Below are 25,243 nucleotides of genomic sequence, written 5' to 3'. Positions count from 1 at the left end.
ATGTGCGAATATTATTGTTGCTGTAGGTGTGAATGGAGAGCATTGGGATTGGTGCGCCTGAAGAACTCTTCACAATAAACAATCAGAGATGGTTCCTAGCTAAATATACATTTTTATATGGTCAAAAGTTTGTTTTAAAGGAATTATATTCCTTACTCATATGATATTATATAGGCTGAATACAAATTTCAAGCAAATACTTAACATACTTATAAGTCCCTTTTAAATTAAATTTAAGTTATATTTTCTTAAAGTTTAATAGATTCCAAGGTTTCTTCCCAGAATATAAAAAATTTTAAAATAATATTACTTATACTAAACAACATTTTAAAATACCTATTTGTCAAGGTCTCAACAAAAAACGTTTCACTTAAAGGATATTTAAAAATTTCTCATACTTTTATGGGTTAAAATAAAGAAAATAAATATCTTTATCTAAATGTTTTAACATATGAATTCAAATAAAACCTAATTTTGAATACAAAAAATTGTTTTTCTTTGTTGCCTAGCTTAAATTGCTTATATTCCTGATTGATGCCATGTGACCCTCGATAGAGTATATCTGATGCGGCGTGAAGCGCTGACAATGGCATATTCTGTGCACTTACCTTGAGGAAAAACAATCCGCCCGCTGGTAGGGTTATGCGATGCGAGCCCGGCAGTATCTTTAGCGGTACGCCATCCTTGTACCATTGAATTGTGGGCGTCGGTGAGCCCTCTGCCTTGCAATTAAGCGTCGCTGGCTCGTGTCGTGGCACCGTCGTATCTATGGGATGTTCCACTATTCGCGGCGGATGTGAACCTGGCGAAGAGATGCAGAATGAGCAATGAAGAGGTTAAAGCGCTTTTATAAAAATTGCACTGGGATTGTATATGCAAGGCAGGGCAGGACAGGGGAAAGGGGCATATAGGGGGAGTTTCCTTTTTCCGCTGCGTCAGTCGTCATTCGCCAGTCGCCAGTCGTCAGCGGTTTGGCAAATGTTAAAAGATCTCCCTGGCAAATGAAAACAATGTTAATGCGCATTGCCGTTGACGTTGCAAATGAAGTTGCAGTTGCAATTCAACTGTCGCAGTGCGGCCAGATGTTGCTGAGGGGGCAAAGGCAGGGGTTGGGTTGGGTTTTATATCAGCAGTCGCCCGTGGCGGGTGTTCAAAGGTTCAGTTTGGAATTAATTTGTGTGAATTTGCATATGCGGCAAAGAACCGCAGCGCAGCTTAGCAGTTAAGTAGTTTTTTGTTTTTGCATAATGCGAAACTGCTAAATTAACTAGAAGAGGGGCAGTGCAAGCGGCTGAGAGGGGAGGGGGGCTGAGCTAAGACCTGGGCACAGGTTGCCATGGAAATAGCCGAGTTGCTCAAAGGATTAGCATAGTTTTAGTTTCATTTACGTGCATTCCAAATGCAGTTTACAATTCTCCGACATGGCAAATAAATAGGGCAATATTTGATTTACAACCAGGACGGATTATTACGGTAAGAAACTAAGAGATGCAGAATTTAAAATAATTGACATTTGGTCTGGAAAATCACAATTTAAAATGGAATGGCATGTATATAAAAGAATGAAAATTTCAAATTAACACTCGAAAATAAGAATGAGTTTTAACTAGTTTTAATTGGTTTCAATTATTGGGTGCTTTTAAGTGGGTGCATTAAGAAATTGCAAAAGCCCAATTTTGTGTTATTTTGGTATTAAAAATATTCAGGAAAATAAAGAACATAGAAATATTCAGATATTGAAAATAGATTTTAGCATATGTTTCAATATGTAAATTTTAACACTTACAATTGGCACAAAATAAAAGTTGAGAATAAAAATATGAATTACAAAATTGCTTATAAAATTGTAAAGTTCATATTTTCACTAAAATGTTATATTAAATTGTAAAAAAACGTACTTTAATTAATTTGGAGTTAAATGACAATGTTAAGTATTTGAAGATAGCTTTCGATTTCATTGCGCTAAGAGCTACTTTTTCTTTTATGTGGCTTTTTTTTTATGGATTATAGGATAAAAAGTTAAATATTTGCACATTTAAATATACATTTGAATTCCAAATATTTGAATGATAAATATATAATATATTTTAAAATTAAAATTTCCTCTCGATTCGTCTAAGTTGTGTAAAGAGAAGAGGAGCAGAAAAGCCAGATTAACTCTTGCAAATCTGCTGTAAGCCATAAACCATGGAATATTTGATGTCAACTCGTTTGGCCCAATCCAATCGTTAAACAGTGCTCAACACGTTTGTCTTGCCGCAAAGTTTATGTGTGGCACATAAATCGTATGTTTAGTCATAAGCAATCTGTCAGTGGTAAATACATAAATTTCAATTTTCCTGTCATATATAAACAATTGGCTGTCACACACGCACACCCTATCGCCAACAGAACACAACAGAGAACAACTCACGCAACTTGGGCGACGACGGAAAACTTTATTTATATCGCAGCATAAATCTATAAAGCTATACATAAATATATATCCATATATATATATAAATGTATCTGTATCTGCAGCTGTAGCTGAAGCTGTTGCTGTAAGCTCGCCGTTTGAAAATTGATATGTCAGAAAATGTTGGAATATTGAAACGTTATTAAATAAGGAAAAACGCAGCTGTTGTTGTTGCTGCTGATTGCACATTGCCAGCAACATGACAACAACAATAGCAATAACAGCTACAACAGCAACATTGACAGCAGCAACAACAAATTCACAGCTGCAGGCAAAAGTTGCATGTCATGCAGCAGACGCTGCACAAAGTCGAGCTGTAAATCGAATTGAAATTTGGGGGGGGGTTGGGAAAAAAAGGCGAATCCTGAACTCCAAATACGCATCGAGCTGAAGGGACGTCGAGACGTGTTGCATGTTGCCGGCGGCTCTCCCAGGCAAGACGCATGTCAATGTTATTTCAGCAATGAAAATATAAGAAAAAAAACACGCTGAAGTGCCAACTGGCGCTGGGGTGGGTACTGGGCAGGGGGCGGGGCAGTTATGGCTGGGTCAAAAATCAACACGCAAACAAAACAGGAGAAAAAAATGAACGCCAACAAATGAAACTGAAGTTGAGCCAAAATGTGTTCAATCTGCACATTTTGAGGGTTAAATGTCGCATGTGGGTGGTTCTCTGTTAATTTTTTTTTTTTTTGGGACCAAAAGTTGCTGGACCGTGTACTTTTTTTTCTGTTTTTAGTGTTTACATATCTTTGCTGACCAGGCGAGGATCAAGGAGCGAACTGGCTTTTGGTTGCGTTTGTGGTTGATGCCCTGCGGTAATATTCAACACCTAAAAAAGGTTGTTTTTACAAATGACAAACAAGGGCGGCTGGGCTGTAGGTGGGCGGGGGTAGAACTAAGTGAGGGGGTGGTAAGCAAAACGTTGTTTCACATTTTGTGTGTTTGTGTGTGTCTGTGTGGGCACATGCGTGTGCCAGAAAAAATCGCATTTAAATATCAATTCAAAAGATTAGAAGTCTAGATTGATCTATTACAAGAGACGATGGCAAAATTATAATTTGCTTTATGAGCTGAAAACATAACAAAAGAAATCGTTTAAATTCTAAAAGACCTTCTTGGGGGAGTGAAATTTATATATATTATTTGCTCTTTGCTTCTATAGGTGCCCTGTGTAGTTCGATGTGGACAAGATATTGGAGAAGTATTAGAAGTTGAGTTTGAATCGAATCTATGCTCGAGGCTTGCGCTTCCTATGAACCGAACTTGGAGCTACATGCACATGTCACTAGTTCCGGCCGGAAGCCGAACCTACAAAAATATTTCTAAGGCAATGATTCGAAGCATCGTAAAGTTGGCGATTGATGATATATGAGATATATCTTGAAAATCCATAAAGGTTTGAAGGCTTAAAGTGTTTCCATACAAAAGGTAACGATCGCTTCTGTGGGATCTAAATGATTTGTGGTTTCGCTGTTGATAGAACTAACTTTATATATTATTAGTTTAGTACAGTTTTTTAATGCCAAGTTTAGATAAGAAATCGGAAAAAACAATGCACATAAGTTAGGCCATCTGCGAGATGTTTATAATGCCAGGTAGCAGGCAACTTAGGGAATCATCCTAAATAATAAGTACAGTGAAAACTCTTTTGGGTGAACAGCAAATGTCGGTGGAATAAATATGGATTGATTTGTGATGGTTAGATGGGGTTAGATGGGGTGTCTGCCTTATAGAAGTGTTCACTGGGAAAGTCCATTAAGAGAGAGTTTTGACTGTATCTTCTTTTTAAGTTATCTATTAAAGTATTAAAGTTGAACTTAACTTTAGGTTTACTAACTTATCAATCTGAGTTGTTTTGCTTGCCTTTGGTCTCCGCCAACTGAAACTAAGTGCTAGTACATGCAATATATTTTGGGCCACCCGCTAGATAAATTTGCTTAGCAGCAGCTGTTGTTGCAGCACATAAATTATGGCACAGAATTTAATTATCGCACTGGACGGACGTGCAGCAACTACTCGTAACACAGTTTCGTCTGTATGTGTGCCTGTGTGTGTGTGTGCCTGCCCAAAAGTATGCTACTAAAACAATTAGCAGCGCCCTAATTAAAACAACAATCTAAAGAGCCAGCCAACAACGAGAGTGCCTCCAGGGTACTTGATTGATGATGTAAGAGGCGAGAACGCCTCAAAGTATGCAGCACATGAGGCAAATGCGGCGACGCGTTGAAGTCGCTCAGTTCTTGGCTTTGTTTTCCCTTCCGTCTGTGAGTTTTTCCTTTTTTATTTTTGGCCGTCAGGCAACAAACAATGCAGGCAACAAAAGCAAGCATGCAAATGTGTGTTATTACACACACACACACACACGCACATGCACAACGTGCTGAAACAAAAAGAAAATGTTTAAGGAAATTGCTGCAAATATTTTGCTTGTTAAGTGAAACCCAGTTTCGAAAACCGTTTTTGCCAGCGACCAAAACTGCACTCAGAAATGCTCTTCAGGCATTTTTCGCCATGCCAGGGTCGAGCACTCGACGGCACTCACAGAACGTCTTCGTCTCCGTCTATGACGACGTTTTCGCCTTTCGTCGTTCGTCCTTCGTTCCGTTTCTTTGGGTTATTCCTCTAGTCCTTTTGGCGCTTGGCAGTTTTGCATTTTGCATAAGCGCTTGGAAATGCCTTTGTCGTTTTAGCAATTTATGCAAATTTCGTGCATTTTCCCCATGTTGTTACATTCTTTGTACGCCTGGCCAACATATACAACACAAACACATACATACACAAACCACACACAACAACCTATATATGCATCCTGTATACATATATATATGTATATGTAGAGTAAGGACTGGCATGCAATTAAAACTAAATTAGTAGGCCTCTGGGCTATGGGTTGTGGGCTGTGGGCAGTGCGAGTTTCTGAATGCAGTTTTCAGTTTGCTAATTGAATTATTTAGTTGCAAGTCGTTTCATTAAATGCACACGCAAAGTTTTACCCTACAACAACAATTACAACAACGACAAGAATTGCAACGTCAACAAACTGCGAAATCAGCGCAAAGCAGTCGTGAGATTTTTAACTACATTCCAATCCAGTTTTGAGTTATCGGATTGTGCTCATGAATATATAATTTGAGGGAAGTACTTAATGGATACGAAGTCGGTTAAACATAAGAAAATAATAAAATTGCAGCTATTCTGGGACTTAATTTCAATTTCATTTCAAAAGATTTAAGATCGTTCTGAATTATATTTATTATTTTATTTGATTTTTAAAATTCTTAAATAGTCTATTTAAAATTATTCAAAATATAATCGGTATTAAAAGAAACAGCTTTTATGAATAATTATTCCTTGCAAAGTCTTCCGTATCTTTACTTTGTAATATCAGGTCGCATTTGGAAAGGGTAATTCCAGACATAATTTATATATGACTTATTATTTAGTAATAATATTATACTGTCGGAAGAATAAAATAAATATTAGGCAATTTTTAAAATAAATGAATATAATAAAGGAAGCAAACATTTTTAAATAATGCATAAATACTTTGCTAAAGTTTCCCGCGAGAAATACACAGGATCTTATATATATTATTGCACCAAATATGACCTAAATAAAACCCAAAGAATTTTAAGTATTCTCTTAAGCTTTATCCCTTTAACTTTCTATGCAAATGAATATATATCAGACTTTTTGTAACTTGACCATAGTAACCAGTTATGATATATTATTTTTGTCAGCACACCATTTCATTTTCTATTCCAAGTTTACGTTCAACCACCCGAAATTAAGGAACATATTTCGGCGCAAGCTTCATTGTCGCCTCTGTGAAGTCGAGTTCATTTCGACAGAAATATGTTGGATATTTTTCTTTTGAATAGGCAACAGCCCGGGCACAACAACCAAATGAGTCAAATTAAAGTTTGTAAATGCTTCGTGTGCAGCAAATTGTTTCCGGGGATGTTGTGAAAAGTTTTTGTTTAGTTATGAATCACAACGACGCACAAGCAACAACAACAACAACAGCAGCAACTGTAACAGCAACTGGAACAACAACAAACAAGCAACAACAGTGTGGCCATAAAATTTATCGTTTAGACCAAAAACATTTTTTTCTTCATTTGTTTCTTTTTTACGCTCTAGCTGTTAAGAGGCAAGGGTTGGGTTCTGGGTTGTGGGAGGGGTTGAATTTTGACAATGACTCACAAGTTTCTCAAATGAATTGCTTCTTTTTTTTGGCTAGCTGCTATTTGGGGTGTATATGTGTTTTTTTGACACCTTTTCTAATTGTGGAGGCCACACCCTGTCATGCTAGTTTCCACCCCTAAGCGAATTGTAAACATGTCAGGAGTCAAGATTTTTGTGGTTAAATTGCGAAATGCAATAAATGCAAAGAGCAGGCGAACGATGCATTGGCATCAACTCAATGTCACTTGCAAATGTTTTGCCAACAACTGGAAAATATACCATATACATATATTTTCCGAGAGGAAAACTGTCTGCTAGCGACTTGGCCTGTTCGGCTGTCTCGATCTCGCTGCCTGCATATAAAGTGCAAATAATATAAATAATTCAAAACATACGAGAGACACAACACACAGGCAGACTCTCACACACACACACACACATTTGCATTGACACACTTCAAAGTGCAACCCCTGTCACACCCACCCACACCCGCCAACATCCACCCGTATTCCTGTCTAAACTTTGGCCCACTCCCAGCGCTGTGGCACCCACTAAATGCATTACAATGCCAAATGCAATGCACCGCACCGCCCGCCCAAATGTGCAAATACTTTTAGACATTCGTAGCATCTGGCTAGGGGGCAGCTGGGGACTTGTTTTTAGTTTTACCCGTATACCCAAAGCGAACGCCCACTCAGTCAGTCAGTCAGTCAGTCGAGTCAGTTGTACGGATACTTTTTCTACTGCTGCTCCACATTCTCATAGGCCACCTGCAACCGCAGGCAATCTTCCACCCACCTCGTAGCACCCACTTCCAAAAAAAAGAAGAAAACACATGTCGAATGTGTGACGTTTTATGTAGATACAGATACAACTAAGTATATGCAATTGCACTTGGCTCTGCCCAAAAGTTGCAGCTCTTGACGCAAGCTTAGCGCAGCACCACCCACAGCCACCCACCAGCACCCACACCCCCACATTTCGCTGAAAAACAAACTTTTCACATTGAATTTTCTGGTACACGAAGTATCTAGAAATGTATGTGTATCTGGGCAGGTGTGTTCGTGTGTTTGTGCATGTCACTCTCCGTTAGTTCAGACACTGTATCTTTGCAGGGTATTGTGAATTTCTGCTGAATTTTAAATTGAGGTAAAGAAGATTTTTGGGAAAGTATCTCTGAAGAGTTCAGATCATAATACATCTCTTTCTAAGATCCGACAACAATTCAAAATGTACAATTCCATCCTTTAAAATGAAGTCTTCACAGCTTAGTTGTCTTCAATCTCCAGGCCGAGAAATTGAGTCACACACTCAGTTCCTTGGCTAGTCCAATGTCTCGACAAACAATTATCAACTGTGGATACTCTATGGAAAAGTCTAAATCTTTAAAGCCGATCCTTCACAATAAAGTCTCCATAGTTCATTCTCTACAGTTCTGTCTGCATTATTAATTCTTCCCAGTCAAAACTCTAAACTTCAAAGTGCTCAATCTTGACTATTATCAAGACTAAAGAGGACTCTTTTAAACAAAGTTTTAACAGCCGCGAGAATCTTTGCTCTGGAATTTCTGCAGTTTTCCCTTAACAGCGACAGTTTTAACAGTAGTATTTCGACTGTGAAGTCTTAACAGAGAAGTATTAATCGCAATTTAGCAGTACAATCTTAAAAGCTCGTATTACAAGTTTTAGCGTGTAATTCCGAAACGATTCTAGTTATTTTCTTCTTCTCCCGATGGCATATTTGCTTAGAGATATTCACTTCTACCTCAAATTATCGGAATACAAATCTATCATGACTTTAACAACATCTGTTATCTCTTACCCCACTCATAAAAGCGTATACACATGCCAACCATAAAGTAGTTCCTCTTTCCTATTGCATAAATTTGTTGCACCTTTGCGAGCTATTTGGCAGCAAAAGTTTGTGAAGCGTAAAATGTTACAGCTGGGCACGGACAAGTTGTTGGCAGCCATAGGATATTTTTATTTGCACATCGGGACATTTGAAATTCCAGTTGTGTGATGGCTCATTAAGCAGCAAATAGCTGCACCACCTGCACCACCCAGCAGCTCGGATCACAAAAATTTGTTTCGTGTCAAGCAGCTGTGTCAAATGCTAATTAAAATCAAGCGGCAGTTGCTTGTATAAACAGATATCCTGTCAGGGGCATCGGAATGGGGCAGGTAAACTTAAATCACAGGACATCGGCAGAGAGGACGAACGCTAACGCCATCATCATCATTATCCTTGTCATCGTCAACACCAATCAAGATAAAAGATAAGTTAAATGCCGAGTGGGCAGCCGTTGGGCAGTGGAAGTGGAAGTGGAACTGTAGCCGGTCTTGGTCCTGCGCATCGGATGACTTTGCTGCTGATGCTGCTGCTGCTGCTGTTGCTCCTGCTTGTTTGTTTTGTAATAAAGTCCTGGACGAGCTGGCAGTTCTCGCTCGCTCTGCGTGCTCTGCGGCTCGCATCAAAGCAAACTTTGAGCTGCCTTCGGTTTTTCGGCTAGTGATTTGGACGCTTGATTGCTTTCACTCATCCTGCCAACCAGGCTGCGACCCATTCTGGGCCACAGTACGTGCAAAGCACCAAAGGACACGCTTCTGCACAGCTATCCCTACGTGTTTGTCTCTGTGTGTGTGTGTGTGTGTATGGGTGTGCATGTTAATTTCCATCTGCCTGATTGCGGGGGTGTCTCTCGTCTATCTAACGGCCTGTCCGCCCTTCGAGTGCCCCATAACAACACGTTCGGCTCATAATTTGGAGTGAAAATTTTCAATTAAACTTAATTGCATTAAAAGCGAAGGGTTCAATCTGTCGTTATAGTCGTTCTCTTCATTCTACCCTTCAAGTTGTTGTCTCTGGGTTTACTTTTTAACTTGTGCTGCGGCTATCCCCGCACTTCCCTTATCCAGCAAGCATTCATTAGAGCATTTTTAGTTGTTGTTGCTTTTTATGGTCTCTGAACTTTTTATGCTGCAATAGGTTTAGCTTTTGTGGGCGTCAATGGAGCTGAGCGGTTTGATTGGGGTGGGTGGGCGTGACCTGTTTACTGCACTCGTTAAATATAGTCGATTAATTTTTTTTATTTTATTAATTTTACTGTCCAAAAGTCAATTTAGTTTTCCTTATTCATAAAACATAAATAAATTTGAATTCATTTTTGAGTTTTCATTAAAAATTCATTGAACCACATATTTTTGGTTTTTATAGCGAAATAAAAATGAGATGCTGTAGCCCATAAAATCGGGCGTAGTGCTTAGCCAGAACACTTTTTAAATATGATAAGATTTTTGTTCAGAGAAAAATGTGTTGTTACAATGTTAAGAAGATGTAATAATAACAGAGCTAAATCTGTTTCCCATATAAAGTTTTATATATTCTTGCTTTTTGATTATGCATTGAATATTTTTATCTGATTCATCTGAAAACATAGCGGCTCTTATTTATAGATCTAATGAATATAGGAGATTCTGCATAAAATGTGGGACTTTACATAATTCTTCTCATAACAACTGTTATCTTACTTAAAATGTTAATTTTGCTGTCGAGCAAAAATGTTGCAGCTATGACAACAATATCGTTTCATGTTAATTCCTTCTTCAAACATGTAATTGACGTATATGTTTAACGAAAACATTGCCTAACTCTGTTAATCAATCTCTTTTCGAAGCATGTTAACGTCAATTAACAACTTGCATCATTAGAAAGGCCTTAACGAAAACATACACAGACACTGTTAAGTGTTTCCCAACCGAATCATGTTAACTTAATTAAAATGTTTACTTCTATTCAACGTACATATTTAATTATTTATAATTAAGGCAGCTTTAATATTGTCTATTGCAATTAAAACTCGATTGAAAACAACACTACTAAGCGGATTAATTTATAAAAGCCCATAATATATCGCTTATCCCATGTTAGCCAAGTTGAGTTATGACCGGCACAAACTTCCATTATCTATACAATGCAGCACAAAGAATGCTAAAACGAAGCACTTATTTGGTCAGCTTTGCAGTAAGCACTTTAGCGCCTCCAACACCCCGAACCCGCCTCTCCCCTCCTTCACCCTGAACACCTCCAGCTTGGAACCACTTTGGTGCCTTCCACTCGATGTGAGCGTCAAACAAACTCTCGGCTTTTTGTTTTGTCTACTCTTTGTGTGTGTCTGCTCGAGTGTGTGTGTGTGTAAATTGCAGCACATAAATCTTTGTGACAAACACCCAACAGAATCACACACACAACACACACTCCAAAAATACAATAGAAGTGATGCGACAGCCATTTTTCAAAAACAAAACAGTCTGAAAAAAAAAAGAAAGCAACACAAAACGAGAAGACACGAATTGAAGGAATGGGCATATAAAAAACAACTTGCCAAAGCGGAATGAAGCATGCTAAATTCTGCAGAAATGTAAAAAGAGAATCACTCCAAAAAAAAAAAAAAAGGGAAGCTGGCAGAACGCATGATTGTCTTAATGGCTTCGACATGTTTGCAAAACGACTGTCAAACGCAGCCCCATGTCAGGATCTGTTGGGTCTGGAGCCAGGCGTCAAGCGTCTCACATGAAATCACAGTTGGAAAGAGATGGAAATGAAGCATTGTTTCTATGCCCATTGGCTGTGTGTGTGCGTGTGTGTGTGTCTTTTCGATTTCTCGCATTGCTCTTCATGACATGCGTCAGCATTGAATGCGACTGCCACACACTTGAGCTTGTCATATGCCTCCAGCTGCTGCAGCAGCCGCCTCCTCCCACCTCCTGCCTGCATCGGTTTCCATTTTGTGTGTGCGCAAATCGCATCGCATGACAGAAAGTCACTCAGTCATGCGGCCGCAGCACTTGATACACTGCCCAAAAAAAGAGAAAAACTCAAGTTCCATTCGATTGCTCAACACACACACTTAGACATGCGCGCCTCTGGTGTGTGGGGGGAGGGTATTTTTTTCTAACTAGGGGCGCCTTGGCTCGCAAATTGAATTTCTCACCTGAGCGCATCGCTCATGTCTGCATGTGTAATTATCGTTATCGATATCGCGTATACGCACTGTTGGCTTGCTTGTAGCTGGTCCCCCTCGGCTTGCTTAGGTATGTGGGCTGAGGGTCGCACATTTAACCCTCGTTAAGCAAAATCGAAATTAACGCTTATGTATTTAGTTCACATGGCAAAAAAGGACACTTTTAAGGCATCGCCGCCTCCTCGTCGCTGCCGCCTGATTTTGCCTATGAAGTTATTAAAAGCAAATTAGGGTTGTTCCAACCAGCAAAACGAAACCAGAAACCAGTTTTTAACTCTCCGTGTGGATGGTTGGTTGTCAACGAGGCATTGTCCCCAACTGTCCGCACCACCCACATTTGGCCAAGGGTTGCGTGCCTTTAACGCGTTTTGCTGTCGCTGTCATTGTTGTTGTAGTTTTTGTTGTTTTGCTGCTAACTTAATTGTCAACATGGGAATTCTTAAGCTAAACAACAACTTGCATAGTTTAGCTGATATACGATACGCTTACTCATATATATATGTGTGTGTGTGTGCTTTGGGTGTTTATGTCTGGGATTTACGAGGCAAAGTTTCAATTATTTTCAGATTTGTTTAATTACGCATGCCCAGCGTCTGCCTACACTCAACTACAAATTGATTTTTAAGTGTGCGACTCGAGCCCTCTCTCAATCAAGTCTTAATTAAGAACGCGTCTGATGTATCTCATAGTTACCTCAAGTTTCTTTTACTATTTCGAGACTATTTGATATACACTTCCTAGAGCGCGGGGAGTCTCCATAATCCCGCGTTGTCTGTAGACTTGGTTGATTGAATACTGAATATTTAAAATGTATTCAAAAATGAGTTAGATCTTTGTATACAAATATTCTCTTAGCATAAATACCTATACATTATTTTTTGGCTTCAATAACAAGTCGAATATTATCTATATGGTCCCGAGATAGAGTCAAATTATAGAGTGCACACAATTTCTACTGTTCGAATCAGACAGAGGCTGCCGCAGATAAGTTAACAAACGGCGAGGGGCACAGGCTGGGTGTCGTTCATTAGGGGCGTGGCATGCACACCTTTGAAGTGCAACAGCCGCGAGCAAAGTTGAAAAGTGCGCTTGTTAACATTCCTTAATTGCTGTTGCTGTTGTTGTTGTTGTTGTTGTTGTATCTGCGCCTCTGGGCATGGCGGGGAGTGCCAGGCAGAACCAGGCACGACAAGGATGTCGACAAGGACGACAATGACGAGTGCAATTATACAAAAACTACTTAGGCGCGCATCCTGCCTGGCAGGCAAGAAGACGCAGACTCGACTCGACTCGACAGGACTCGACGCGACTCGACTCGACTCGACTCGACGCGACTCGGCACGACAGGACTCAAAGCGACTGCTTGCTTCAGTTGCTGCTGCCTCTGCCTCTGCCACTGCCAAACAGGCAGCGCAACAAAATTGAAAGAAAACTCACTTTCGTGTTGTAAATTTGTAAACATCCTTGAAAAAATAGCTAAAGGCAGACTTGAGAGTTGAATTGTTGCTTGCGTTGACAAGCGAAGGCAGCGGGAAGAGGGGGGCCGGGGCTTGCAGCTGCTGATGACAGCCGCAATGCAATTTGCAGTGCATCTTTTGATAATGCCCAAGGAATAGGAAAAAAAAAGAAAGTAACTGAAGTACGTCGCCAATTACCCATCGGTAACGAGGCTCAGCGCATACTTTGCAGAAACCTATCAGCAGCATTGATGGCCAACAACAACAGCAACAGCAACAACAACATTTGTCATTAAGTCAATAAGCGCATTGTGCTTAAATGTACATAAAAATAAATCCAAAGTCAAAAGCAAAGCCAATGCCTCAATGTAGCTGGCGAGGCGAAGTCCGGAGCGGGCTCTCCACGGAGAATGCCATTAAATTTCGCCGAGGCAGGTCCTTTATGCGTGCTCATGTGTTTTGCACTACAACAAAGCCGATTTATGCCCAATTGGATTTGCTGCTAAGAGCCACAATTCATGTTTTTATGACCGGATGCCTATTTAGGGGATTCCCAACGTTGCGAATTGCCGACGCTTTTTTAATAAATATAAAATGTCAAAGCACACAAAGGACCAAAGCTGAGAAGAAAGGAAAAGGTGAGCTCACACACACACACACGCACACAATGAATGCTTAGCATTGATGGTCCGGCATGTCCTTTTGCCAGAGTTGCCACATCGTTCGGCTTCTGGTCCATTCATAAAGACCATGTCCGTTGTTGTCTTGGGCTGCTTTTCATTTGATTTGCTTGTTAAAAAGCTCAAGTTTTATGGCCTTTTCTTTAGGTTTTTTCTTTCTTCTTCCTTCTGGTCGAAATGTCCAACAAGTTAAGGCCTATCGATTTGCAGCCATAGTTAGTCCGTAGCAGGGGTGTAAGAGTCTTGACAATCTGCTGGCCTGACATTTCGGGCGCGTTCATCATCGCCTGCTGACATTGATAAATTATGCACGCTGCTCAGGGCAACAGCTGAACACAGCTAAACAGTCCGTTGGCTAGGACCATGCTTCGTATCCTTTTCGTCCGCCAGCAGCAGCAACAAATGGCTGGCCCTAAAAAAAAGGCTGTTGCTCGCCTTTCGGCCTTGCCGTGATTTTCTCTGTGTGTGTGTGTGTCTTTCAGGCTCAAAAGGCACTGAGTTGGCAAAAATTATGACTCGCTGGCCTAAAGTCATAAAAATATGTATTTATTCTAAATATATATGTATCTAAATATACTCTTTGAAGGGTTACAAAATGGGTTTGCGTCTTGGCATTTAAAATTTAAGTGCCCGCATTTGCTTGTTGCTATTTTGTGACTGGGCAAGCGGAATAAGTGGTAAATAAGGCGCTCATATTTTGGGTTTGTTAAAGTTGGCTTTAAGAAGGAGCATATTGGAGGAATATTTAACATTTTGGTAAATGAGAGTTGTAGAATCGTGTAGAAATGTTAACATGTTTATGTTAAGAAATACTATTATTAAGATATTCAGATATTAGCTGGCTAAAAAAATAAGCATCTGATACATCATGTTGTACATATATGAGCCTCTCAAATTAGAGAGTGAGACCGAGTGAGAGAAGAGCTAGTTGCTAGCTTTAACAACAGCTACATTCTGTCGCTAACAGCACTGAACTGTAACAGAAGAATGTTAATAATGTGTGCACTTAAATGCCATAGCTATTAAAAGCTTACATATCTTTAACAAAAGCTTATCATAGTATGTAATGTTATTAACATAACTGAAACAACATTACTGGTTGCAATAATGTTGCTTTAAATATTACATTATGTTAACATCATAGCACTGTTGGTTGATCAGCAAGTACGTATGTTTCCCACATATCGTAGTAGATATCTAATTTTAAAGGGTTTATCTTCATAAAAATAATGTAAAAAGAACTACACTTCCCTTGTAGGTTTAGTTAACTTAGAATATTAGGTTTTAACATATTATCTTGACTGTTAATTCAGAATTCAAACCGGAATATTTCAGTGTTCGTCTTACCCTAAGTGTCTTCTAAGCACTACGTATAAATTCAGACTCTCAACCACAAACATTTGCTGGCCATCGCAACTACTTAAGTATTCTTATGGCTGATTGCAATTTGCTATTCCATTTAGCTAGCTTAAATAAACAAGAGTCGCTGCAGTTCGGAAATGTTAGGTACTTTTCGGTCCAGCTCAATTTTTGCTCATAAAATAATAACCTACATTTAACATTTGTGTTTTATTTTTTACTTTGCACTCAGCTGCTCGCAAAAGCTGCTTACGATAAAGCCCAGCAATTTTCGTCCTGAATTGACAACTTTGACATAATTGACTGCAAGCGAAAGAAGCGAGAGAAACCAGAGAGAAGCGAACGAAGAGAATGATTTAAAAAAAAATCATAACAGCTCATAAACACCGCAAGTCCTCGGCCAGGTCCTTGACGAGCGTCGAGCAAACTGTGTACAAAGTTCATATAAAAATTAAAAACCGCACTCTGCTCATAATGAGCTCTTGGAACGGGACGAGTCAAAGGCGACATTTATGTTGCCCGTCAACTCAATCCCGACTATTTTTATAACAATTTTATATTTTTGCCTCTTCTTCGTCTTTCTCTTCATCTTCTTCTTCAACTTATATGGCGTAAACTTTGCTTTTGGCCCTCATCTTCATTAGCACATTAAAATGTCAATGACTCTTGGCGCGGGGGCGTTGACGGGTGCCCGGCTCAAGGGTCGAAAGGGTAAACATTTAAAAAATGCGCGAGAAATGCGAACAAGTGCCAAGCGGCGAATCAACAGAACCGGCTCCAGAGCTCCAAAGCTGTCGCAGACGATGACAGCAGCAGCGACGGCTCCTCGCCAGACGGCCGCTCGGCATTCTTAACCCGGACACGGCCACGGACAGGACCCCCTAGCCGTCCGGTCACTCAATGCTTTATGATTGCGCTGGCGCCAGGGTTGCCACAAAATGCACAGCCACACAAAAATATGCGAAAACTTGTCATAAAAAATATGCTCAACACTTGTTTATGCCAGAGTTTGTTGTCTCGAGTCGTTTCACAGCACTTAAATGGGTATATTAAATATGAAACGCAATTTAAACTTTATAAATATGGTAAGCAAATTGGCAGTTGCTTGAATTGAGCTTATTTGGCACAGTTCACAAAAGAATATTTTATAATAGTAATAAAAAAAAAGAGTTTTGCCTGGAAGTTAAAGCGAGCTGAGTCTGTGAAGAGCTTAAAACAAATATCGCCTTTTTAACTTCTGAAGAGAGTATTAACAAAAGACAATCACGTTTGCATCTATTTAAGTCACGTTTAATAAGTGTATGAATATACAATTGCGAACGTACCCTCAGAGCAATATTTATTCAGGTGACGAATTCTGCTAAATAAAAAATGCTTTTCCGGCCGTTAAAGCAGTAAGATTTTCCGCTAGATAAAAGCCAAGCAAAGTGTCAACTACTACTGATTCGAATTCTCATCTTCTGTTTCTTAAATAAAGATTTTGGGCAGAATTTCATTAAACTTTGATTAAATAAGAGACTAAAGCCTATCTCTAGCAAATAATTCAGAATTATATTATTATATATTATTATTGTTGTTATTATAAATATATTTTTATAATTATTATTAGATATTATTAAATGTTATTTATAGTAATATTCGCAACCAGTTTGGTTCCTTGATTGTTAAATTAATAATATGAAAAGGAACATGTATAAATGGACTCTCATATAAAATTCAAAGCTTTACTCCAAAGAGTATTAGGACGTCGACTTGGTCAGTTATTTGATTTTTCAGTTTTTGTATTTATTTCGTTTGCTTTTAAGGCTCACACTTTAGAGGCACTTTAAACTTTTGATAGCCCCGCTGCGCCTTGGCAGCTGCTTCAGAAAATTTACTAGCGCAATTCATTAGTGGCAATTGGTCGATGTTGTTGTCGTTGTCGCTGTCGTTGTTTCTGCCCGCAGTGCTAGCTGTTGTTTTTGGCCTAGTTTTGCGCATAATGGCATGAAATATGTTTTCATGTGGCAAACGATCACACACAAAGGCTCAGCGGGTAATCATGTCAAGCTGCGCCAGGATTAGCCCAACAGGAACACGAATTGCTGTTGATAGGCATTGTCGTTGTGTTATTGTCCCTGTTTGTTATTCTTGTTGTTGCTGTTGTTGTTGAGCAAAAACGAGAAATCACTTAATTAACTTAATCAAAATATTGCCATTATCGCCCGGGCGCTGAAAGGCATCAGCATAATTGAGCTCAGAGTCCTGCATGTCCTTTGCAGCATATTTCATTGTTTGCTCGCACACACACACACACACTGACACACACTCGTATATTAGAGGATACGTTAGATAAATAAATAAATGTGTCTATCCCTAATGATTTGTTTGTTTAAGAACATGTGTGTATACACATTTATGTGTCTTTCCCTGTGTGTTTATGCTATTTGTATTATGACAGGCATCGAATTGATGCAGAAATTAATTAAAATTTTGCGCCTTTCTCTAATTTGAAATCGCCCACAAAGGCAAAAGGCATGCAAATGTCAGTTGCCTTCCGTAAAACTTACTGTGTGAATTCAACAAAGTGCCGAGTAATATGCGACTAAATCAAATGGATTTCGATACGATTGCATTAAAAAATTCAATGAACCGAATTTATTTTAATTGACTACAGTTTTGAATATCAAATTAATTAAAACAAAACCTATAAGAGTTTTCGGCAAGGCAGTTCTTAATATTCTTAAGCTTTTAATCTGAAAAAGATATAAGGAATTTTGATTTAAATTGTAATCAGATTCTATTATAAAATGAATTCAACAAAATAACTTCGATTGGATTTTCTATACCAATAAAACTTAGAACAAAGTCGCCAAAAAGCTGATGGATTTCTTATATATTTATGGTCATATTTAATACAACATTTTAATAATCTAAGTTCTACCAAGCTCGTTGCCTTTTGAGAAATTGAAGATATAATTCCAACAATATCTAAACTCATATTCATTAAATTCACTTATCTGTTTATAAAGCTAATAAGCTGCTTAAGTTGCATTCAATGGACTTCCGCACAATTTTATCAAATTCAGTTAACGCTCGAATACCTTTTATATATAAATTCGCAACAATTTCACATTTCGTCTCAATTAACGAGAAGACAAAAGGATAACTGGTACCAAATACTTTTAGGGCTTATTACCCGAAAAACAACCCAAAATAAAAGATAACAAAGAAATGCCAGAAAAGAACAAGAGGCAAATAACTTGCCTTTATTTGTGGGCCTAAAACCCTATTAGGACCCGGTCTTTAAGGCCCATATAAAATAATTTTAACCCTTTTTTTTTAAAGTAATTTAACGCAACATAGCACAGACTCGCACACACATACACACAAGCCATTTATTGGGGGTTAGAGATAGCTGTCTGCGGCACATTGATACCGACGGGTTGGACGCAGGGGGCTGGCAACATTTCATGCCACTTATCAAAGGCAACAATTTAGGTTAAATACTCATTAATATTCCGGTCTGCGAAAGTTTTTGCCAAATAAATTTATGCCCGACGCTTTGGCCGCAAGGCACAAGACGAAACAACAACAAATATATAAATGCACGAAGGGAGTAACACACACACACACAGACAGAAACATACACGCACAGAAATTAATTTGGCCAACAGGGCGTATGTGTGCCCTGCCTTTGCCTTTTCCTTTGCCGTAGCCTACTTTTACGTGGCGCCCCCTAAAGAACAACAGCCAACTGTAACTAGAAATGGAACTAGAACTGAGTTCTGCATGCAATGAAAATGATAATTGGCCCAATGGCTGTTTCCGCCAAATGAATAATTTATAAATTAAGCGCAAGAAAATGCGAACAAGCCAAAAAACTTTTGCACAACAAGCAGAAAAATAAATAAATAAAAAAACAAATATAAAAATAAAAAGAATATAGCTTACAACTTGGCGGCCCAAAAAAATTGGCACAAATAAAAAAAAACGAGTATTTAATTTGTTTTATTTGATGTTGCAGCCGTGCGAGTTGCTGCCACTAAAATGCCAATAAATTTGCCAATGCTGGCCGAAACAACAATTTATTGCATACTTCTGAGCGCAGGCCTGTGCATGCGTGTGTGTGTGTGTGTGTGTGTGTGTGTGTGTGTTTGTCTGTGCTTTTAACTGGGATTTATTTATTTACTGCTCCGTGGCGAATTTTTCGGTGCGCTGATAAAAATTTTGACATGCCAAACGAGTCGAGCTGCCCAACAAAATGACAGGATATTATTCAATTGAATTCGTTTACATGCCTGAAACTACAAAATAATAAAAGGCCGACGTTGAAATACAACGATAAAAACAGGGCTCGACTAGCAGATACGCTGTAAACAGACTGAAAGTATTTCAATACATTTTTGTTTCCAGTAGGTAACTTAATAAATTATTTAAAAAAGAATAGACATGCCTTGCAATAAATCGAACTAATTAATCTTTCTTAAAAAATATATACTTCCAAATTACAGGGTATGGATTCTTTTTGTATTTATCTGATTGCATTAAATGTGCGGTAAAGCGTTTGTGTTTTATGTCGCTTCGTTTCCGTTTTGTGCAGTTCGGTTCGCTCCGTTTCGGAGGGTCATATTTACATGCGGCTCTCATTGCTTTCGGGTACAAGAGTGCAAGAGTTCTATATGTATTCATTTTGGGGCTTATTAAATGCGCATATTTTATGCAAGAGCCAACAGAAGAAGAGATACGAGACCAACAAGAAACTCATTCATAATTTGGTTTGCCCTCGGGCTCTAACTCTGGCCCTGGCTCTGACTTTCGCTTTGGCTGGTTGCTGCTTTCTTGGCCGCATTTCATTTATATATATATATTTTTTCCTTTTGCCTAATTTGTTTGAGTTGTTAGGCAGCGATTGGGTTGGCGGGGGCTAGCGGAGGGCAAGGCAGCGCAAGAAAACTGAGAGCGGAAATTGTTTTGTGGTGGGCAAAAGTTTTTCGTATGAAAGCCAAGCAAATAAGTTTATTTGAGCACAAGTAAATGAATGTTAAACGAAACTTAACTAAGATACATTTACTCTAAGCAAGAAGACAGTTAATCAATACATTAGCTCATAACTTGGCCAAAACTTAAATACTTTTCCAGTTACTCTGCGCAAATTAATATAAGTGCTTATTAGCTGAATCTTAACATAAGATCAAGAACTTATCAAGAACAAAATTGGCAACTAGAAACTATATGAAAATACTTCATTATAATTGAAAGGATTCTCATTGTTTTTAGAACTAGGCATTATGTGCTTTATATAAAAAAGGCACTTAGAAAAGTTAGAGAATAAGTCAAACAACTGTACTTTTTTTTTAATCTAAATACAGTACCAAATATTAAAAATAAAATGTTCAAGTTTAACTAAAGCCAAGTCAAGTTGAACTAAAGTCAAGTAAACCAAACCGGAGGAAGCCGAAACTCTAAGAATTATTTTGCCTTAGCCGAACTGAGCTCCGATTTGAGACATATATATTTTCAAAATGGTAACTCTTAAAATTAAATACTTTTAAGGATAACTCAGCCACAAAGCATAAATAGCTTGGGCCCCAACAATCGGCTTTATCTAACCATGTTTGGTAGATGCCAATTTTGCGTTGAGATCAAATCTAGCCCGCGATTTCTGAATAAAAATATTCACGACTTGCAATATTTTCAGTAGAACGGGCAGATATGCATTAAAATTGACTTGATTTAAAAAACTTCGAAAATAGACGACCAATACCTGTGTTCGAGTATGTATAAGACTGACTTCATGCATTGAATATACATGCAGGGAATTACTTCAAACTGTAAACCGTATTTGCGACTTTTCTTTGGGCCCGCATTAGAGCGCATTAAAAACAATAAACAAAACTTCGCTGTTTTTCTTGAAAAACCCAAACAATAGTCCACAATCTTGTTATAGAAATCCATATGATGTTGGCAATGCTTGAGAAAACATTCGACTGTTGGCACTTGGCAACACCTTACGCCTTTCAGCAGCAAAACCAACATCAATGATACAAATAAACAAAATCCTGTGCATTTGAAAAGTTTCTTTTTTTGGATTGTACTGCAAAACTTTTAACACAAATGCGACAAGTGGAAAAACACACACACGCTCACACTTTGGGGCCAGACGGTCTGTTACCTCAGCTAAATGCACCTCATTACTGTGCCACACACATACACACATTGGGCACACACGCACACACTCAAAGAGCCACACATTAGAGTATATATAATAAATACTCATATAACTTCGAGCTACGAGGCATTTTCTATGGCGTATTTGCAGTTGCAGCAGCAGCACTTGAACAAATGCGAGAAACTGCACTTCAGCAGCTGCTGCTGCTGCACAAACAGAATGGCCAAGCAAACACACAACACACACACACACTCTCGCCACACACACAAAACACACACATAAAGCACACACGGAGTTGTAGAAGGACTCCAAACCTGGTCTTACCTTGTGCATACGTCCACTTCAGCAGGAAAACGATGAATACGAAACGTAAATCCATTTTAAAATTTTTTACAGTATTTCGACTTGAGATAAAATGGCTAAAAAAGCGTTGCAAAAGCATTTATTTGCTTGCCACACACACAGACACACCCACACACGCACGCCACATGCACAAAAGGATCGCCAAGAATGTGCAACTGCTGTGAGGTTGTTTTTCTTTTTTTTTTATCAGTACTCGTATTCAATTTTTTATTGCAAGTTTCAGTTGGAACTTTTGGCCTGGTCGCCGGCTTTTACTGGGCGCTCAGTTTGCCCAGCATTTCACACAGACACACACACACACACACACACATGGCGCTTGCCGCTGGCAAGAAAGCAGGCACTTTGCCTAAATGCTTCCGCTTCCGTTTGCTTTTGCGTTTCCGCTTGCCACCAAAATCTTGCGGCGCATCAGCGTCGCGGCTGCGGCTGCCACCTGGTGGCCACTTGAGTTTCGCATGATGGCGATGCCTCGCAAATTAAACAATTAAAACACACGGCACACTCGACGTGCAACACGTTTTCCGTTACCGGCGCCCAAAACTTTGCCAAAATGTTTGTTTATGTTTTTCTCTCTTTTTTTTGTTGTTTGTTGTTTTTATCAGCTGCCGCTGCGACTGTGGCAAGTGGCAATGTGGCAGAAATTGAACGCGTGGCTCGCTCCAAACCGTTAACCGTTGGCGGCAGTAACCAAAACTCAACTGAACGCCAACGGGCCAACAGTTTACAGTTATGCCTGCCTACCCCCAGCAGCAACAAGCCCCCCACCACGTCGCTTCCGAGAGTGGTGAGTTTTTCATCGGGCTCGTAACTTCGTTGTTTTCGCTTCGTGCGCCTTAAAATTCGGAGTACGAGCGACATTCCTGCGGGCAGCACACAAATCAGCTGTTCGGAAGCCAAGCTCCTGCGCTTCCATCCGCCAAAGAATTAAATAGAAATTCGAGTACTTAAATTAAATAAATTTTGGTTAAAATATTCTAGAAAAGTTTCTAAAATTAAATGTATTTTTTAAATTCGATGTTTCTCTCTTCCAGTTTTTTCTTAAAATTTCTGATCATTCCATTAATTTTTATAAATATTTTTTATCATTAGTGTAAAGTCCTATTTTATTGTTAACTGCCGCGTTTCGTATTGTTTATTATCAACAGCTTCGCAGCATAAACAACATTTGTTGCTGAATTCTGCCGGCGTTCAAGAAATTGTTGAGTCTGCGCATTACCGAAAAGAGTTTCACAATTTTTCGGAGTTCTTCAAATTCCGGTGCTCGCAGCGCTTACAAATTCAGCTTTGCGAATTTCGCTCACTGGGAGAATGTTGAGAGTTTTGTGCAAAGTAACGAGTGGAATTTTTGAAATTGTGGGTGAAAAAAACCGTTAGATGCCAATACATGCTTTGGAAAATATTGAAATAACTGAAGTTGTTGGAACAAGTAGCCCTTGCAATTTTCCAAACAACTGTAGAGGAATAAGAGTTCAGGGAGAACTCTTTGAAAGAGAACCTAATTAGAACATATATAAAACACTTTATAATAGTTTAATATATCATTTGATTGATATTTTAAAAATAATTTGTATATATATTTATTACAAAATAAAGCTGATTTGATCAGGAAATAGTTCTTGATATGCAGATTTATAGTTGAAATAATAAATAAAATTTTAACACCCTGAGAAAAACTGCTTAAAATAATAAAAAACAATGAATTCAGGTTGAAAGCCAGAATGGGCTTGGAATATGAGATTCAGTTGAAACAATCTAGTTATATCATAAACTAAAAAAATAGTGCAATTTATAAAAATAATCAATTTTATCAAAATGAAAATATAAAAATTCAATCAATAAAAGCAATAAGCATGACAATAAAAACAGAATTAAATATTTCTAAGTTCTACCCCTTCTTTAAATTATCAGAATTTCAATTTTTTCGCACCTTATGCTCTCATGAATAGCTCTTTCATTTCACGAACCCCACATGGTTGGCCCAGTTAATTGGAAACTAATGTCATTTCCATTATGTCATGCACAAGCACCACAATCAAAATTAGCCCCAGTGGCTTGTGGTTGTGATTTACATCCCCTTCAACCACAGCAAAGCAGCTAATCAGAATTCTCTCCCTGCCGCCCAAGCACGCCCACATCTCAGGGTCTGGGCATCAGCCTGCAGCTACATAAACAACAATTAAAACGTTACAAATTGCACGTACAAACATCCTTCAAAGGGCTCCATGAACTATGCACATTTCTCAGGATTTTCTATTCTTTCATTTTGTGTTTTTTTTGTTTTGCTCCCTCTCGTCTATTTTCTTCAATTATTTCCGATTATTGCAGGTAGAAACTTCAAATCCACATTAATTGCTATTTTACCAAGCTGGCAGCCCCTCATCTACACCCTGTTCAATGGCTTTAAAGTCCTGCCAAGAAAAATAACAACCTGAGGTCGGGAACTGATTTTCCATTCGCTCCTTCCATTTTTTTTTGTTTTGCTGCATAGCTTTTGCTTTCCTTTAACTGGGGCTTGGGGTGCAAAAAGCGAAAAGATAGAGAAAAATTATAGTAGACGACCCAGTAAAGTAAGTTCCACACAAGATTGTGGCTGGGGCAGGGGTGAAGGGGGGTGTGCGGATTGCAGGGGGTGGCTTGGATGATAAACTGCAATCGAAGGACGTTGACTGAATGATAAATTACACTTGACAATGGCCAGTGGCAACATGTGAGTGTGAGTGTGTGTGTGTGTGTGTGTGTGTGCCCGCTTCTGCTGTTACAGAGTCCGATGTATACCGTGTCCTGTCTGCAGGACTCAACAACTTGGTCAGAGCCTTGGTCTTGGCGTGTGCTTCTCGCCCTGTCATAAGTTTACTTTTAATACAAAAGTTTTTCCCACTTGCTGAAAAGTGATCACAATGATAATTACACAAGCGTAACAGTAGGTGGCCGCGGCGGTGTGGGGTGGGACGGGAGGAGAGACTGTGTGGCCGCGGGTTAGGGTAGCTAAACACCACCAAGATTTATGTGGTGGCATGTGGTCAGATAAGCAGAAGCAGAAGCAGCAGGCCAGCCCAAAAGGACTTTATGCACAGAAAACTGAAGTATGGAGGCGGCGCGTCGTCGAGTGTCGAGTGTGTTTTTGTCAGCTGAACAGGGGGGCGGTTGTGGGGGTGGGGGGGCGTGTTACTTGGGCTGGAGTAATTATGATGGCTGCTGCTAGCTCCTGTGGCCTGAGCCAAACGCCCATGCCTTAGCCCAGTTTTTACTCATTAAGGATATCCGTGCAGGAAAACAATGCCAAACTCGAAACTTGGCTGCGAGACACAAAAGCCGTTACAATATTACCGCAGCCAAACACAAGAGGGCAACGCACACACACACCCACACACACACACTCTCACACACATAGCCGCAATTTGCAACGCCTCCATTTCATGGAGCCTGGCTTTTAATGCATTTAGTGGCTGCGGTTTTTGCGCTCACTGTGTTTGCTCTTTGGCGCGCCAGAACAACAAAGCAGCAGCAGCAGCAGCCACTATAACAACAACAAGAGCACACACACACACACGTACACATAAACAA

General features: G+C 39.2%; 1 protein-coding gene across 1 annotated transcript in view; it reads right to left on the bottom strand.

Moving 5' to 3' along the window:
• robo3 (roundabout 3) overlaps positions 1–22,328 on the bottom strand; it is a 49,735-nt gene extending 27,407 nt beyond the window's left edge. The window contains exons 1-2 of the mRNA XM_064685124.1: positions 21,641–22,328; positions 609–802 (exon numbers count right to left, since the gene is read on the bottom strand). Of these exons, the coding sequence (XP_064541194.1) occupies positions 609–802; positions 21,641–21,758 (312 nt within the window). The 5' untranslated portion in view covers positions 21,759–22,328. The remainder of the gene's footprint in view (positions 1–608; positions 803–21,640) is intronic.
• Positions 22,329–25,243: the final 2,915 nt, after the last annotated feature.

This window comes from Drosophila montana, unplaced genomic scaffold (assembly GCF_035044405.1).
Source record: "Drosophila montana isolate Dmon_TW-CO22-7 unplaced genomic scaffold, ASM3504440v1 contig_3013_1, whole genome shotgun sequence".
Taxonomy (NCBI): domain Eukaryota; kingdom Metazoa; phylum Arthropoda; class Insecta; order Diptera; family Drosophilidae; genus Drosophila; species Drosophila montana.
Note: the sequence above shows the minus strand (reverse complement) of the source record. Positions and strands in the feature narration are given on the sequence as shown.